The sequence below is a fragment of the Barbus barbus genome (genome assembly GCF_936440315.1).
Source record: "Barbus barbus genome assembly, chromosome: 46".
Lineage (NCBI taxonomy): Eukaryota > Metazoa > Chordata > Actinopteri > Cypriniformes > Cyprinidae > Barbus > Barbus barbus.
The window spans coordinates 8,384,285-8,399,485 of NC_136724.1; the positions used below are offsets into that span (position 1 = coordinate 8,384,285).

Sequence of the window (15,201 nt, forward strand, 5' to 3'; positions counted from 1 at the left end):
TCAATTCTTCGTCACCAGTTAGGAACCTAGGTGTGCTATTTGATAGCAATATTTAATTTTGAAAGTTAAGTTTCTAGCATTTGTAAAACTGCATTTTTCCGTCTCAAAAATATATCTAAATTGCGACCTATGCTCTCTATATCAAATGCAGAAACATTCATTCCCATGCGTTCATGACCTCAAAGTTAGACTATTTAAATTATCTATTGGGTGGTTGTTCTGCACGCTTAATAAACAAACTCCAGCTGGTCCAAAATGCAGCAACTAGAGTTCTTACTAGAACCAGGAAGTATGACCATAGTAGCCTGGTTCTGTCAACACTGCACTGGCTCCCTATTAAACATCATACAGATTTTAAAATCTTGCTAATTACTTATGAAGCCCTGAATGGTTCAGCATCTCAGTACTTGAGCGAGTTCTTACCGCATTTCAGTCCTCCACGTCTACTGCGTTCTCAAAACTCTGGCAACTTGGGGACTCTTGATTTTTAGCGATTATCGTCAATTTGATTTCACAGATACTATTTAAATTAAACTGAGCTAGACTTATTGGGAATAATCTACCTTACATTGTTCGGGAGGCAGACACACTCTGTCAGTTTAAATCTAGATTAATGACCCATTTCTTTGACCTGGCTTACACATAAAACACTAATACATTTCTAATATACAAATTCATTAAAGGATTGATAGGCTGCATTAATTAGGTCAACTGGAACCGTGAACATTTCCCATAACACCCGATGTACTTGTTCCATCGTAAGAACAATGGCATCTATGCTAAAGTCACCCGGATCCAGTCCGTATCCAGCCCAGATGGTGGATCAGCACCTAGAGATTACCTCTACAGTAGAGGTCTGCACGGGACTGTTTTTTAAGTCCTGCTCCCGCCCGCTCCCGCGAGGTTATATCCCGCACCCTCCTGCGATATATTCACTCTTTGTTCACCCGCTTTGTATAATTTTCTTCCCGACCCGACCGTTCCCACTAAATTTAGATCTCATTTCCAGAATCACACATTTAAATTTCCTCTACTGAAAGAAAGCGAGATAGGCTAACAAATAAAAGTGTAGTCTGCACAAAATTGTATTTGTTATTCATCTTGTCAAGTCTTTTATTGACAGCAAAATGTTAAACGAATTTTGTGTCCAACACAGTAGGAAATAAAGTGTCACAGAGAAAATATGTACAAAAATTGCATTCCTTATTTTTATTCATCTTGTCAGGATACAATTTGTTTAGCCTTTACAACACAATACGAACAATTGCCGCAGAGGGAAAAAAATGTAGGCTGTACAAAAATGGCCAATTATAATTTTATTTGTCTTGTCAAAATACTAAATTTGTTTAACATCTTGCTGTAAACAAGCCTAGGAAAAGTATCGCAGAAGAAAAATAAATAAATTCGATATCTGTCATTTAAAATTATAAGCAAAATATAAACAAAACAGAGTTGAAAGTTCTTCAAGGACTGCGCATCCACACTTTGGTCCATCTTTATCAACCTGCCTGTTCTGTCTGCGGGCTGTATATTCACTACCGGTACAGCCTGCTCTGAGCATCGTTATGCATATGCTGCGCACAGATCTCGCAAATAAAATGAAGCACTGGTTCATGCGTGCAGTGCGTGCATAACAGTCGAGTGCAGGCTCTACCGGTGTTTGAATAAAGCACAGATATGCAGTTCTGAAAGGACGTTGGGAATGGGATCTTGTTAGACCGCCCGCTCCCGTTCAAATTGCACCAGAGTTACCGACCAGAGTTACTGCCACGTTTTTATTCAGGAATTTAATCCCATGTCACAAGAAGACTGGTCGGGTCCCGCGGGACAGCCGTGGGAATGCAGACCTCTACTCTACAGCCCTGAGTGTCAGCAGAGACCAGGACAACTAGATGAGCCCCAGAGACAGATCCCCAGTGAAGACCTTGTCTCCTAGACAGTCATCGGGACAAGACCACGGGAACCAGATGAGTCCTTGTAGAAGATTTGTATTAGTCAAAATATTAATTAATCAAGTATAATTAATGTGAATTTAACCACTTGTGTATTAAGTTATATTTCCAATATAAGCATATGCCTGTGTGTTAAGGGCTCGCATGGATGGAAGGTTCAGACCCTTATGATGGAAAACATATGTGGAAATACAAAGAAGGCTTCTTTCCTTAAACACGTCTAGGAGCCCCTTCTCTCTAGGGAAAGAACATATGTATAAGGAATATTGCCAAAAAAGGAAAAATGCACATGTATGAAATGTTCTGAACACTCCTAGAAGAAAGACTATATAAAGAGAATCTCAGAGAACGTTTAGTAGAACTTTTCTGCAGAAGACTTCTCGGCTTTATTTTCTTGTTATAATAAAGTCTATTTTCTGGCATCAAAACCCCACAAGGCTCTGAGAGTGATTCTTCAGAGAGAAGGGAAACCACCACATTTGGCGTCACGAACAGGATGGAAAGGAGCAGAGGGTGAAGGACCACTTGGGCTTGCTTGACAGACAACACAAATTAAGTGGCCACTACAAGGTAAACAGTTTTTGCTTATATAATTGGTTTGTGTTGTTTGTTAGGCTGCCCTTTGTGGTAAGAACTCTTAAAAATTGCTCTTCCAAATTTAAAGAACCAAAAGAAAAGAAAGGGGGTTTGATTCCAGAAGAAATAATTGCATGCACAGATCTGTTTTACTGTTAAGAGGGCCTTTGATGGATAGCAGTGAATTAGGGCAGATTGTGTATGCAAAAATCTGTGTTTACTGTCAAGAGGGCCTTTGATGGATGACGTAAACGTTGAGCAGATATACATTGCATGCAATGGTCTGTGTTTATTGTTTAATGGTCCTTGAGGATAACATTAAACGTTAAGCAGATAAAGTAGAGGAAAGCGCGCAAAGTCCTTAGGATAAGGCAAAAATCCTGCAGGGTGCTGTTTTTTCTGTGTTGAGGAGGTGCATCAGAAAAAGAGTGAGCAGTACTGACGCAGGTAGATCTAGAGGAGCATAGTGTAGTCTTGTCTGTGTCTGTGTTTGTGTCTGCGTGAATGATTGAGGTTGTATGAAAAATAAATAAATCCCGTATTGGGTGGGTAAAAGTGCCACGCCTGAGAGGGATGATTGACTGCATGAACCCTATAAATAAAGGGGCACAGAATGAAAGAATGAACCCTATAAATAAAGGGACTAGGAGTGAATGTGATTAGGAAACATTTGTATCAATAAAGATCTTTTATATGTTTATACATTTTAGAGCTCTGTGTGATAAAAAAGGACAACATTTCTGAAATCAAAGCAACAGAAGTGAGATCAGGCATTACGTTAAAAAAAGTATAAAAACAATAAAAATAAAATAAAATCAACCTATAAGGGTGGACAAAAGAATTGAAGTAAAAATAAATATAAATATTATTTTTAGTAGTTTTGGATATTGAGTGAAACTATTAACTCATACAGAAAGTGTACATGCATCAGAGAGAATAAAAAACTAGGTTTAAAGATGCAGGTCACAAAATAAAGAGGAGAATATTGGTTAAAATAGTTAAATTAAGTTAAATTCTAGTATTAAATATTAGAATGTAAGATTATAGGAAAATGTATGGCAGCCACTCTGGTGGAATTATTAGGATTAAAATATCCATTGTGTAAAGAATTGATAATTAAGGTCTCAAACAAATGGCAGAAGAGAACTAAAAATATGATGACAAAATGGCCAAGAGAAGGGACATTTGATGTAGCATTGTGTGAGGAAATGGAAACTCTGATAAAAAACTATAAAACTAAAAGTATCAAAAAAAAAGAAAAGAAAGGAGAGAAGCAAAAAGGGAAAAAGAGAACGAAGTGCTAGCAATGTTTAAAAAGGAAGGGAATGATGCTTTAAAAAGTATAAAACAGGCAAGGAGAATGCTTAAGGAGGCAGACAAAGAAACAAAGAAAAAGGAAAAGTTGTTTTCTAAACCACCCCCATATCTGCCCCCAGAGTATACAAATTCTTAAGGGAACGGTAGATGTATTGGGAGAAATGCAGATGGAAGGACACGTAGAGTTGGAAGAAAAAAAGGAACCAGATGTGAAACCAAAGAGGTGACTGAGAAAAGAAAGTGAAGGATATTTGCCGAAAGATTGTAATAGACAGGCACGCATAGCATTAGAAATGATGAAAACAAACCAGGAAGGCAAAACGGAATATGAAGAAGTGTTAGAAGAGATGAGGAGAAAAGATAGGGAAATTGAAGCACAAGTAGTAGTAATGGAAGATGACATAAAGAAGAAAATTAAAGAATAAGAAAAAAATACAAAAAAATACAAGAGGCAAATAAATTAGAGAGAGGGAGAAATAAGTTGTTTGACAGTAGTGAGGATGTGCATGAAAGTGAAAAATCATTTGATACAAAATGGGAACAGGGCAGAGAAAAAGGGACCCTAAGACCACTGGCTGCACAACTCCCAATTTTAATCAAGGGTGCACAGGGACAGTATGTCCCCTGGGCCTCACAGGACCTCGAGGGGCTGGTCACTCGCCTCCCAGATATTCATGAGGGGGCTGGAAAGGTGTTTGAAGAAGAAAATACGGGCAAACTTTTAGCTGTGGGGGACATTAAAGCACTTCTAGCAAAGATGGAAGAAATTCTTCAGGCATCCAATCTAAACAGAGCTGTGGACTCTCACTACATGGATGGAACTGTTTTTGATGCATTCCGTCCAGCAGTGTGGCAAGCACTGCGAGCAGAGTACCCTATCAGACTAGACCCTAAATCATTAAAGGGAGAACAGCTGGGGGAAGCAGAAAATCCAACCACATAGAGTTCTGTGACCATGTGACCCATGCAGTGGAGCAGCATAGAAAAAATAAACAGAGGCTCAAGACCCAAGAGAAAGAGCTACAGAGAAAATTTACTCAGTTACAACTTGAAGAACTGACAAAAAAGAACAAGAAAAAAATTTCAAGCTCCAATAAAGAAAGATGAATCAGAATAAATGTCATTGATGTCTATAATAAATACTCCTCAAGCAGCTATTCAGACGAGCCCACCTGCAGTGGTCCCTCCAAATGCACACCACATTCCTGTACCCATCATTAATGTCTATACTCAACAACCAGAGACAATGGGATAGAAAAGAAAACCAGTACAAAGAGGACAAAGAGGAAGAGGCAAGCCGTATACTGGTCCTCCAGGAGTGTGCTGAGGATGTGAACAATTCGGACATAACAGAATTGATTGTCCTACCAATCCATGGCAACAGCCACCTCGGGGTGGGGGGGGGGGGGGGGGGGTTGGCAGCAGCCCACCCGTGGTCTATTACAGGGCCCAGTAAACCCTTGAGGAGGTCCCAATCAAGGTTATTAGGGGTGCCCAGAGAATCCTACAGGGGAAAGTCAGCATCCAATTTTAACAACTAAAGCTGATCAAGAGCCTATTCTGCAAATAAAGATAGAGGGAAAAGACACACCAGTTAAGTTGGACACAGGAGCTGTTTATATGTGTGTAAATACAAATTATGCCTCACATCTGTGGGCAGTCGTGGCCTAATGGATAGAGAGTTGGACTTGTAACCCGAAGGTCGTGGGTTCGAGTCTCAGGTCCGGCAGGGATTGTAGGTGGGGGAGTGAATAACCAAGACTCTCTCCACCCTCAATACCACGACTGAGGTGAGACCCTTGAGCAAGGCACTGAAAACCTAACTGCTCCCTGGGCGCCGCAACGTTGGCTGCCCACTGCTCCGGGTGTATGTTCACTACTGTGTGTACACTTGGATGGATTAAATGCAGAGCACACATTTCACTGCTGGTTATACTCTGTATAATTGTGTATGTGACAAATAAAAACAAATTATAATTAATTACATCTCCCCTTGTCTGGAAAATTCGCAAAGATAATAGGATTCTCGGGACAAATACATTAGGGATGTAACGGTATGAAAATTTCTCATCACGATTATAGTGACCAAAATTATCACAGTTATCAGTATTATCACGGTATTGTTAAAATGTGCTTGAGATGTTCAAAAAGTACCGAAACATAAATCACTTCACCAAGTTTTATACTTAAAAATCAACAAACAGCAAATAAAATGACTTTTTGTTTGCATAATAACTAAAACAATAACATTACCAATGAGGTCTGGATTTTAAATGACAACTTGACTGACACCAGTTTAATGGCATGTTCAAATAAATAATGTAAATGTTCAAATAAAGCTTTGAAAAAGTGTCATATAAAGGGGACACATTTCAGCCTTTAAAGAAAAGAGTTAAGTCAAAATGATAATTGATTAATAAGGGGAAGGGGAGGGGGGAAGTGGTGTGTGGCCAAGTATGGTGACCCATACTGGGAATTTGTGCTCTGCATTTAACCCATCCAAGTGTACACACAGTAGTGAACATACACCCGGAGCAGTGGGCAGCCAATGCTGGGGTGCCCGGGGAGCAGTTGGTGGTTCGGTGCCTTGCTCAAGGGTCTCACCTCAATCGTGGTATTGAGGGTGGAGAGAGTGTTGGTTATTCACTCCCCCACCTACAATCCCTGCCAGACCTGAGACTCGGACCCACAACCTTCAGGTTACAAGTCCAACTCTCTATCCACTTATCTGCTCCATAAATAATTATATATAGCTTATCTGAATTGTTTAAATGTGTATAATCCACATAAACTTGTTTTTCATCAACCGGTTAAAATTTACGGCAGGGCATGCAAATTTGGTCCGTTTTTTGGCCAGACAGAAACTGCACACAGGCTGAATGTAAATAAGTGTCTGTAAATCCACTCTCTGACAGCAGGTGGCGCTTTATATGGAAAAGCTGAATTACAGCTGATCCCCTTGAACTCCGCGAACAAAGCAGTATTGTGTTTAAGAACACTTCCTTTAGGTATTACATGGAGCTAAGATGAAAACAAAATGCCATCGAATCGTTTCTGAAGACAGTCAGATCCTTCAGAGGTACATTCATATAATTAATTCACTGATATATTTGTATAATTCCCTCAGCACTCTTTTAAAACCTCCCAGCTTTTCCGCCCTGTTTTCACTCAGAATGAAACTACTGCTGCCGAGCGATCGTGACACTGTTACACTCTGCTTTATGCTGGACAGTATTTATTTATCTTGAGATGTTCAGATCGCGGTAATCAAATACAGTTTTAATGATAATTAAAATATGAAACGGTAATACTACCCGTGGGGAATTTTATCATGATTTATCGTCAAACCGGTAATCGTTACATCCCTATACAGCTAATTCCAATGACAGCTCCAGTGTGTCTACAAACCAAAAATAAAAGCATAACAATGCCCATTCTTGTGTCAAATCAGACTCCTGTTAATTTGTTAGGGAGAGATGCATTATGTAAATTGGGACTACAAATGTGGTGTTCTCCAGATGGAGTCTATATAGACACAATTGGAGTAGAAACTCAGATGATGGTTGTAGAGCCAAAAGCAAATGTTTATTGGATAGGACAAATAGAACAAGATGTGAGACAAACAGTCAATAAATGGGGAAAGTTTATTGAAGCTCAGTTACCAGAAGCACAGATACCAAAATCAGAATTTCATTGCACAATGATGTTTGATCCCGAAAGAGATCAAAAAGTAGAACAAAAATGGCAGGAAGAAAGAAAAGGAAACCAAATTGAAATAGTCTCAAAGTACATAATAATAGGTAAACAGGGAGCAGCTTTAAATATGCCAGATTGTGAATTTGCTAAAAAAAAGGTTCAATATAACTGATTCTGTCCCACATATTGCAGTATATGTAGGAAATAATTGGGAAGCAAAAGATTTAGGACCAATGATGAAATAAGCAGAACAAAGCACATGGGAACCAACAGAACAGCCGTTAATATTTCACTCAGCTGACAAAAATCACATCAAAATTTTGTGCAACTAGTTTGATGGGAATTCCTCAGGAAGTAGTTATTAGTCACAAGAAACTGATGCAGATGACTGGAACATCTGAATTGATAGACACTCCTGACACTGAATTATTTAAAGAAGTAGAACGACAGGTACCAACTGAACTATGGTCTCAACATGACTCAGATATAGGATTAATAAAATCACCAAACCCAGTGAGAGTACAACTTAAGCCAGATGCACGTCTGCCCAGAAAATCGCAATACCCTTTGCGTCCTGATGCTGAACCAGGTATAAAAAACACTATTGAAGGGTTAGTGAAGGCAGGAGTATTAATAGAAAAAACTAGTTATTATAACACTCCAATTATGCCTGTGATTAAAGCAGACAACAACAGGTGGCGTCTTATGCATGACGTACGAACAATCAATGAAATAGTAGAAGATATGCTAGCAGAGGTACCAAACCCACACACGCTACTGACGAATGTCCCTCCTGATGCAAAATCTAATCTCTATTCGGCCTACTTCAGTGTTCCACAAGCAGAAGAGAGTAGATGTATATTTGCATTTACATATGCTGGTAAACATTATACTTATACCAGAATCCCATGAGGGATTAAACATTCGACACATTTATTCAATCGAATTCTAAAAGGCAAATTTAGAAGGTCTTATGATAGACAGACAGACGTCGGTGCTTGACTCACCAATCAGATAAAAATGAAGCTGGATTTGGCATAGTGAGGGTTAATTTTATTAACCAACTAGGGGAAAATGCACAACTGAATTATTGACAACAATGGGAAAGAATGAAAAACAAAAAAAGAGTAAACAAGATGTCTAATTGAAAATATATGGCAGATAAAATAAAAATATTGGTCACTCCATTTTGTTTAATAATAATGGACAAGGGTTTGTTTGAATGTAACACTAAATAAATTTAACTCCAATGGTCCAAAATCATGAAATCACAAATACTGTCATCGCTGAGAGTGACAAGATAGAAAATTGGCAATGGATCCTAAATTATGCGGAGATATCCAATCCTCTTCTCAAAGTAGCTCATGACCAATAATAAAAATATATGACTAAAATTTAACTTACACACACAAGGGACATTTTAAAAATTACAATTGATTCTATCAATTGCACAATGCCTAAAACAATTATACTAAACCAATTAATCTATTAGATTTTGTTAAGAGAACAAACAAAAATAAGTTTATACTGCTGTATTAAATTAATCTTTATGGTGACGGATGTTGTCCAGTTGCATATAACATTTAGACACTGTGTAGGATGCTGCCAGGTCTATACTCAGTAAAGTCTAACAAGAAAAGTCATGTTATCATATTCGAAATCTGTGGCAATCTAAAACCATTCATTTCACAATCAGCTAAACTCTCAAGACAATATGTTTTTGACCAAAAGGAGAGTGTGAAAGAGTGTGAAAAAGTATGAATGATGGTGTTGTGGAGTGAAAGAAGGTGTCTGACGAGACACTGAGGCAAATCAATTATTTTGCCAAAACAGCTGTATGCAAATTCTAATATGTGGGCCCACAGGGCAAAAATGCCCAGTAAAATAATGACCATGGATGAATATGGCTAAGTTTCCTGGTCAATACCTAGGTTATTGTTGTGGCAGAAAGAAAAACAGTGCCACACTTGTGCAGCGCATAACATGGGAAGGCAAAACAAGCAAGCTTGCTCTGTCCACCCCACAACTAACTTTCTTTCCACTTTCACTTTTCAGCATATCATGATGGAGCCGATTCTGTCTCAAAAGGGTAAAATATTGTCTTTCTGAATATTAAATCACTAACAAAAAGTGTGAAGGTTTCTATTTGCAGGTTACAGCAGTTCTACCAAGACCAGGGAATGGATTGCTCCACCATTAAGAACCAGTGAATGTGCAGTAATGATCTTAAGGGAGAATCTTGCATTGATCAGCAAAATGGTTGCAAAGTGATACCTGGTCCAAATCTCTCACCTCAAAATACAACAACCAGCTTCAACAATCCCACACAGCAAGAAGTGAGGGATGAAGGGCGTGCTAGTAATGACCCTCCCTTGCCAACGAGGGAAAGACCAATGCAACGACTCGCAAAGAGTAACCTTGGTGAAGATGGAAGATTGATGGGAGCATGGAGCACCACTTAGACATCCAGCCATTGAGTGACGACAGTCTGCTATGAATCTCATCGCCACGGTAAGCAGGGAGGGAACCAGAGCATATTACAGTGTCTGACATCGTACTTGCAAGTTCACACACCTCTTTAACATTATTTTTAATGATCTCCAACTGGCGAAGTCAAACATCATTAGCGCCGAAGTGAATAACAATCTTACTGAATTTAAGTTTAGCATTAGCCAGCACTTTTAAATTTGCCAAGATATCTGGCGATCTGGCTCCCGGTAAACATTGGACTATGATGGCTGGTGTCTCTATGTTCACGTTCTGTACAATAGAATCGCCAATAACCATTGCACTTTCATCAGGTTTCTCAGTGGGTGTGTCACTGAGTGGGAAGAACCTGTTTGATGTTTTGATCGGAACGGAAGACCAGAGTTTTGACCCGCGACTAGGCCGCTTCACAGTCACCCTGCTGCACGGGCTCTACCGGAACCTAGTCGCATCCAAAGCGGTATCTACAGCCCTCACATTCTTACTGTCCTCAACTAAAGTTTGGCTGCGTGTCTCTAATTCTGAAATCTTCTCTGTCAGCTTAACTATTTCCCTGCATTTATCACATGTGAATCCCTAGTCGTCGACAGAGACAGATGAACTGTACATGTGGCAAACAGTGCAAACAACAATAGCAGGAGAAGAAGCCATTACTCACCATGATTGAAGAATGATTCGCTTACCACTGTTGTTTGATGAACTCATGAAAAACGGAGCGAGAAAAAAGAAAACAATAATAGGAGCGGATAGAAACGCGAATGGAACCGCGAGTGACAAGCTAACCGGCTAACAAATGCTAACGCGCTGCACGCACGGTTTTAAAAAGTGAACGATCAAATTAGTTAGATTAGTTTGATAGATAATACCAGAAATATGGTGGGAATTAAGTTATATATTATCACTCTAAACAACAGAGAGTGAAAGTAAGATAGAGATTCAACAGAAAAGCGAAGCTACACGGAGCTATAAATCACAAACCTCTCCGCAGCATGACAAACAGGGACAGACAGAAGCAATTGATCAGCAATCGATCAGTGTGTGTGTCGATCAGCCCAGTTTACCAAAAAGTGAGTGAAATTACTGATTAGCTTTCTATCCCTTTTTGCACCTTTTTTCAGGTTTTCAATACTGTCATTCCACTTTATTATACACATAACTTAATTTCTGAACTTATTTGTTCTGAACTTATTTGTTTTTTGTTTTTTGTATGTTACCGACATCTGGTGAAAATTCCATGTCAACAGCACCTTTAGAAATATATTTACTGAGAAAAATTGTGACATTATTCACATGGTGACAATGGAGAAAAAAATACACACACAAACACACACATATATATATATATATATATATATTAGGGCTGGTAAGCAATTAAATTTTTTTTATCTAATTAATTACATGATGTGGCGATTAATTAATATAATTAATCGCAAATGAATCACACATCAAATTTGGCTGAGAAATTACTCACAGTAGATCATTTACAGTCATTATTGTGTAAAGCATCAAACAGACATTACAAAAAGTAGCTTCAGCAAGAAATATTTTGTTTGATAAAATTTATTACATATGCTCTTTTGGGTGGGTGAACTATACCTTTAATAATTTATTTTATTAATTTTATTATTACATTATTTCTTTAATGAAATACTCTCGATAGATACTCTAAATAATAAACTAAAACTGCCAGTAGGTGGTGGTAAATGTCTTAATGATTAAGTCGAGTCATTTATTCATTCATTTGATTTATTCAAATGACTGATTCATTCAAGAGTGAAGTAAATGGTTCTCTTTATGAATGGTCCTTTGAATCATTAGGCTTGTTTGACTTGAAGCGGGTCATCACCATCAGATCGATCGGTGTGTGACATCAAAGTACAAGCAAGAGCTATAGAGAGCAGACGGCTCCTTATGCTTTTGAATCGCTCTCGCGGTACTGTGTCATACACCGATCGATCTGTGCAGCACCACTTCAAAACCAACGCGCCAAATGCGTTAATTTTAACACGTTATTTTTCACCATAATTAATTAATTAACGCATTAAATTACCAGCCCTAATATATATATATATAAAACATTTAAAATGCTATTTAAACAAAAAAAAAAAAAAAAAAAAAAACACTGTAGAAAAACACGGATTATCATTTGTCTACTTCAAATTTCTTTTGACAGAAGTATTACTTTTATGGATTTAATGCTATAAACACATGTAATGTGTGTTTCATTCATATTGGAAGCCAGAGGGCGACCTCGCGTAGAAAATCCACATATGTGACCTTGGACCACAAAACCAGTCATAAGGGTAAATTTTTCCAAACTGAGATTTATACATCATCTGAAAACTGAATAAATAAGCTTCCCATTGATGTATGGTTTGTTATGATAGGACAATATTTGGCCTACTTGACAACTATTTGAAAATTTGGAATCTGAGGGACACACACAACCAGAGCCAGTTTGGAGAGAAATAAAATGCACAGAAATTATTTAAATGCACAGCGGTAACCAAAGAAAACAACAGAAATATTGCTGCTGTTCCGTAAGCACTACTTATGCCACGTTCACACAGCAGCAGAATACGGTTGTGTCCTGTATTTGAGTCTTTAATACGGTTATGTTCAAACACAGTTTGGTTATTTACGGGTGTGACAACCGTATTCTGTAAGCGAATTCACACCTGTAAATTTTCAGGACTCACAACTGCATTCTCGGAACACACGCACTGTGCGAACGGAACAGGACTGGACAACTAGTTGTCTGTCACTTCATACAGTGCGAGACAGCGCGTGCGTCTACCGCGTTGTGCGTGTTTTCGGTAACTTACAGTGACTGAGAAATGAGCTGCGTGTCATCTGAAAGTTTTAGATCCCGTTAGTTTTCAACCGGAGCCACTCCCATTAGTTTTGTGTTCTGTTCGTGATTCAAATGCGCCACTCTCAACCCAAATTTAAAAGCTGCTGTCGGTTAATGAAGATTTGGTGAAAGAACTTGTGGCTCGATTGGACTCTTGTCGTGTCGGAAAGTGATAAAACTTTCAGTTTAATGGACGTCGCCATCTTTGATTTTACTTTGGTCACTGTCGCTATGGTTACTGGTAAGGAATACGGGCTTAATTGCGTGTTCATACAGACAGTATTCTAAACACAACTGCAAGCTGCTGTGTGAACGGGACATTTCGGAGACTCACACCAGTAAAGAAAATGCGGTTGTCAATCCCAAAAACTGACATTGTGACAGTAACCCTACTGTCAGAGAGTGAATTGCATTCACATATGTAGCATGATTTCACAAAGCTAAAGTCAGAAAATTCTGTTTTTGCTTCAAATGCATTTTTTGTATAAGGTACATTCTCTGCTGGAAAATGTGGACATGATATTTCTTAAAAAAAAACAAAAAAAAGGGAAAATCCTTAGTTTGTTTATATGAAGAGGTTTCTTTTATTTGTATTATTCATTTGTTTATTTGATTTGGGATTTGTTTTAAAAGTTCACTTTATTTTTATTATTTGACCAAAACAATCAATTTCACAAAGAAATGTGCTGCACAGTAGCAAAATCATATGTGAACCGATGTCAACATCTTGCATTTCTGTAAAACTGCTTTAAAACAATGTGCATTGTGAAAAGTGCTGTACAACTTGACAAACTGATTTGACAGTATAACTTTACAAAATATAAAAATCTGTATAGAAATCTGTAAGATATTTTTCATAATGAGTCACATCAAACAAACAAACACACACACGTGCACACAGGCCTAATACAGTATGTGTGCTATTATCTATTATCTAGGCCTATGACACAGCATAACGACTCATATTTTGCAAACTCTGACAAATTGTCTGCTGCTTTATGTTTGTTTGTTTGTTGGTTGGTTGGTTGTAAATTGTACCATTTACTGTACCTGACTGGAGCTCCACTTGCCCTCATCAAATACATCTCCTAAAATGAAGACAACTTCTGGATTTAGAAGCCACAGAGAAGTCTGGAACGCCCTTTCCATCTGCCATTCTCTGTGAAAAATTGTTACAATATTCTTAACAAAAAATGCAGAGCTGATGGTTTCTAAAATGCCTTTTTGCACAATGTACAAAAATGGCTTTGTAAATCTTTCAAGTAAAAAAAAAAAAAACTGCCAGTGAACATGTCTGGAACAAATCAAAACATTCCTAGCTATGAACTATTTGATCAGTTTATGATTAGTTGACGTGTACTGTTTAATTATGTTCTGCCCTTAACAAAACTACTACAGCAGTACCATGGTACAGTGATTATATCAAAAACATTGAACTACCACGGCACGTCATTTTGCAAGTGTGTCTAAATAAACATATTGTACGATTTTGAGACACCAGATCCATACCTTCTGAGTTTGTCGAGCCAGTGTCCTTCGATGGCCCCTAGTAAGTGAGTATCGGAGAGAAATAACGCCCGTAAAGGTAAATGTGAATTTACAGTCTCAATATGAGGCCATGAACATCGCAGAATAACAGGATAATAAATGACATATTCGCACAATACAAACACGCTGACAAACGTGAGTATCAGCGACACAGCTAATCTACCACTAGATCCGTGCATCGAGATCATTACACTAACCAGAGTTTTACATCAAAAGTACAAAATACACGCGTTAAATACGCTGGAAAAAGAAAATTCGTCTGTAACGTGCCTGAGGCAACATCCACCTATAGGCTTCATTCGCACTAAAATTTAATTTTTTTATAAACAAACATCAAAACGGAAGACGCATTGCAATATAATTCCTCATACGGTCGCTGTATATTTTAATGAGGAAAAATAGCATATGGCAGATCACGATTTTAAAATCCTCTCAGCGGAAGCAGCGACGTTGTCAAGAGCAGTTTTGCTAGACAAATGTCACAGCTGTGCGCGCGTGTGCTGAACAGTGAACATCTGAAAGGACACAGTACCAATTGATCACATTCCCTGCGCGCTTGAAGAGTGCCATCCAGTGGTCAGTCATAATATCAAGACTTTCCTCTACAGAGGTCCTATTATGTCCAATTTTACAAGATGTAAGTCTCAGGTTGGTGATTAAAAGGATGTTCGGTTCACTTAAGGTGCGTTCCGACTGACAGGGTACCTACGTAGTGTTCACTGCTCCCTGAGGGATACCCGTTGAAGTGGACTTCTCTGAAAATAATCGCTC

At 38.3% G+C, this 15,201-nt stretch overlaps 1 protein-coding gene across 2 annotated transcripts in view; it reads right to left on the minus strand.

The window, feature by feature from the left end:
- Window positions 1-14,947, minus strand: part of LOC306864924 (metallophosphoesterase 1-like) — a 146,310-nt gene extending 131,363 nt beyond the window's left edge. The window contains exons 1-2 of one of the 2 annotated variants that reach the window (XM_079409221.1): window positions 14,392-14,929; window positions 13,933-14,041 (exon numbers count right to left, since the gene is read on the minus strand). In XM_079409221.1, coding sequence (XP_079265347.1) covers window positions 13,933-14,041; window positions 14,392-14,618 — 336 coding nt within the window. In that variant the 5' untranslated portion in view covers window positions 14,619-14,929. Of the gene's footprint in view, window positions 1-13,932; window positions 14,042-14,391 lie in introns of both variants that reach the window. The other variant, XM_079409222.1, reaches the window with a different exon arrangement.
- Window positions 14,948-15,201: the final 254 nt, after the last annotated feature.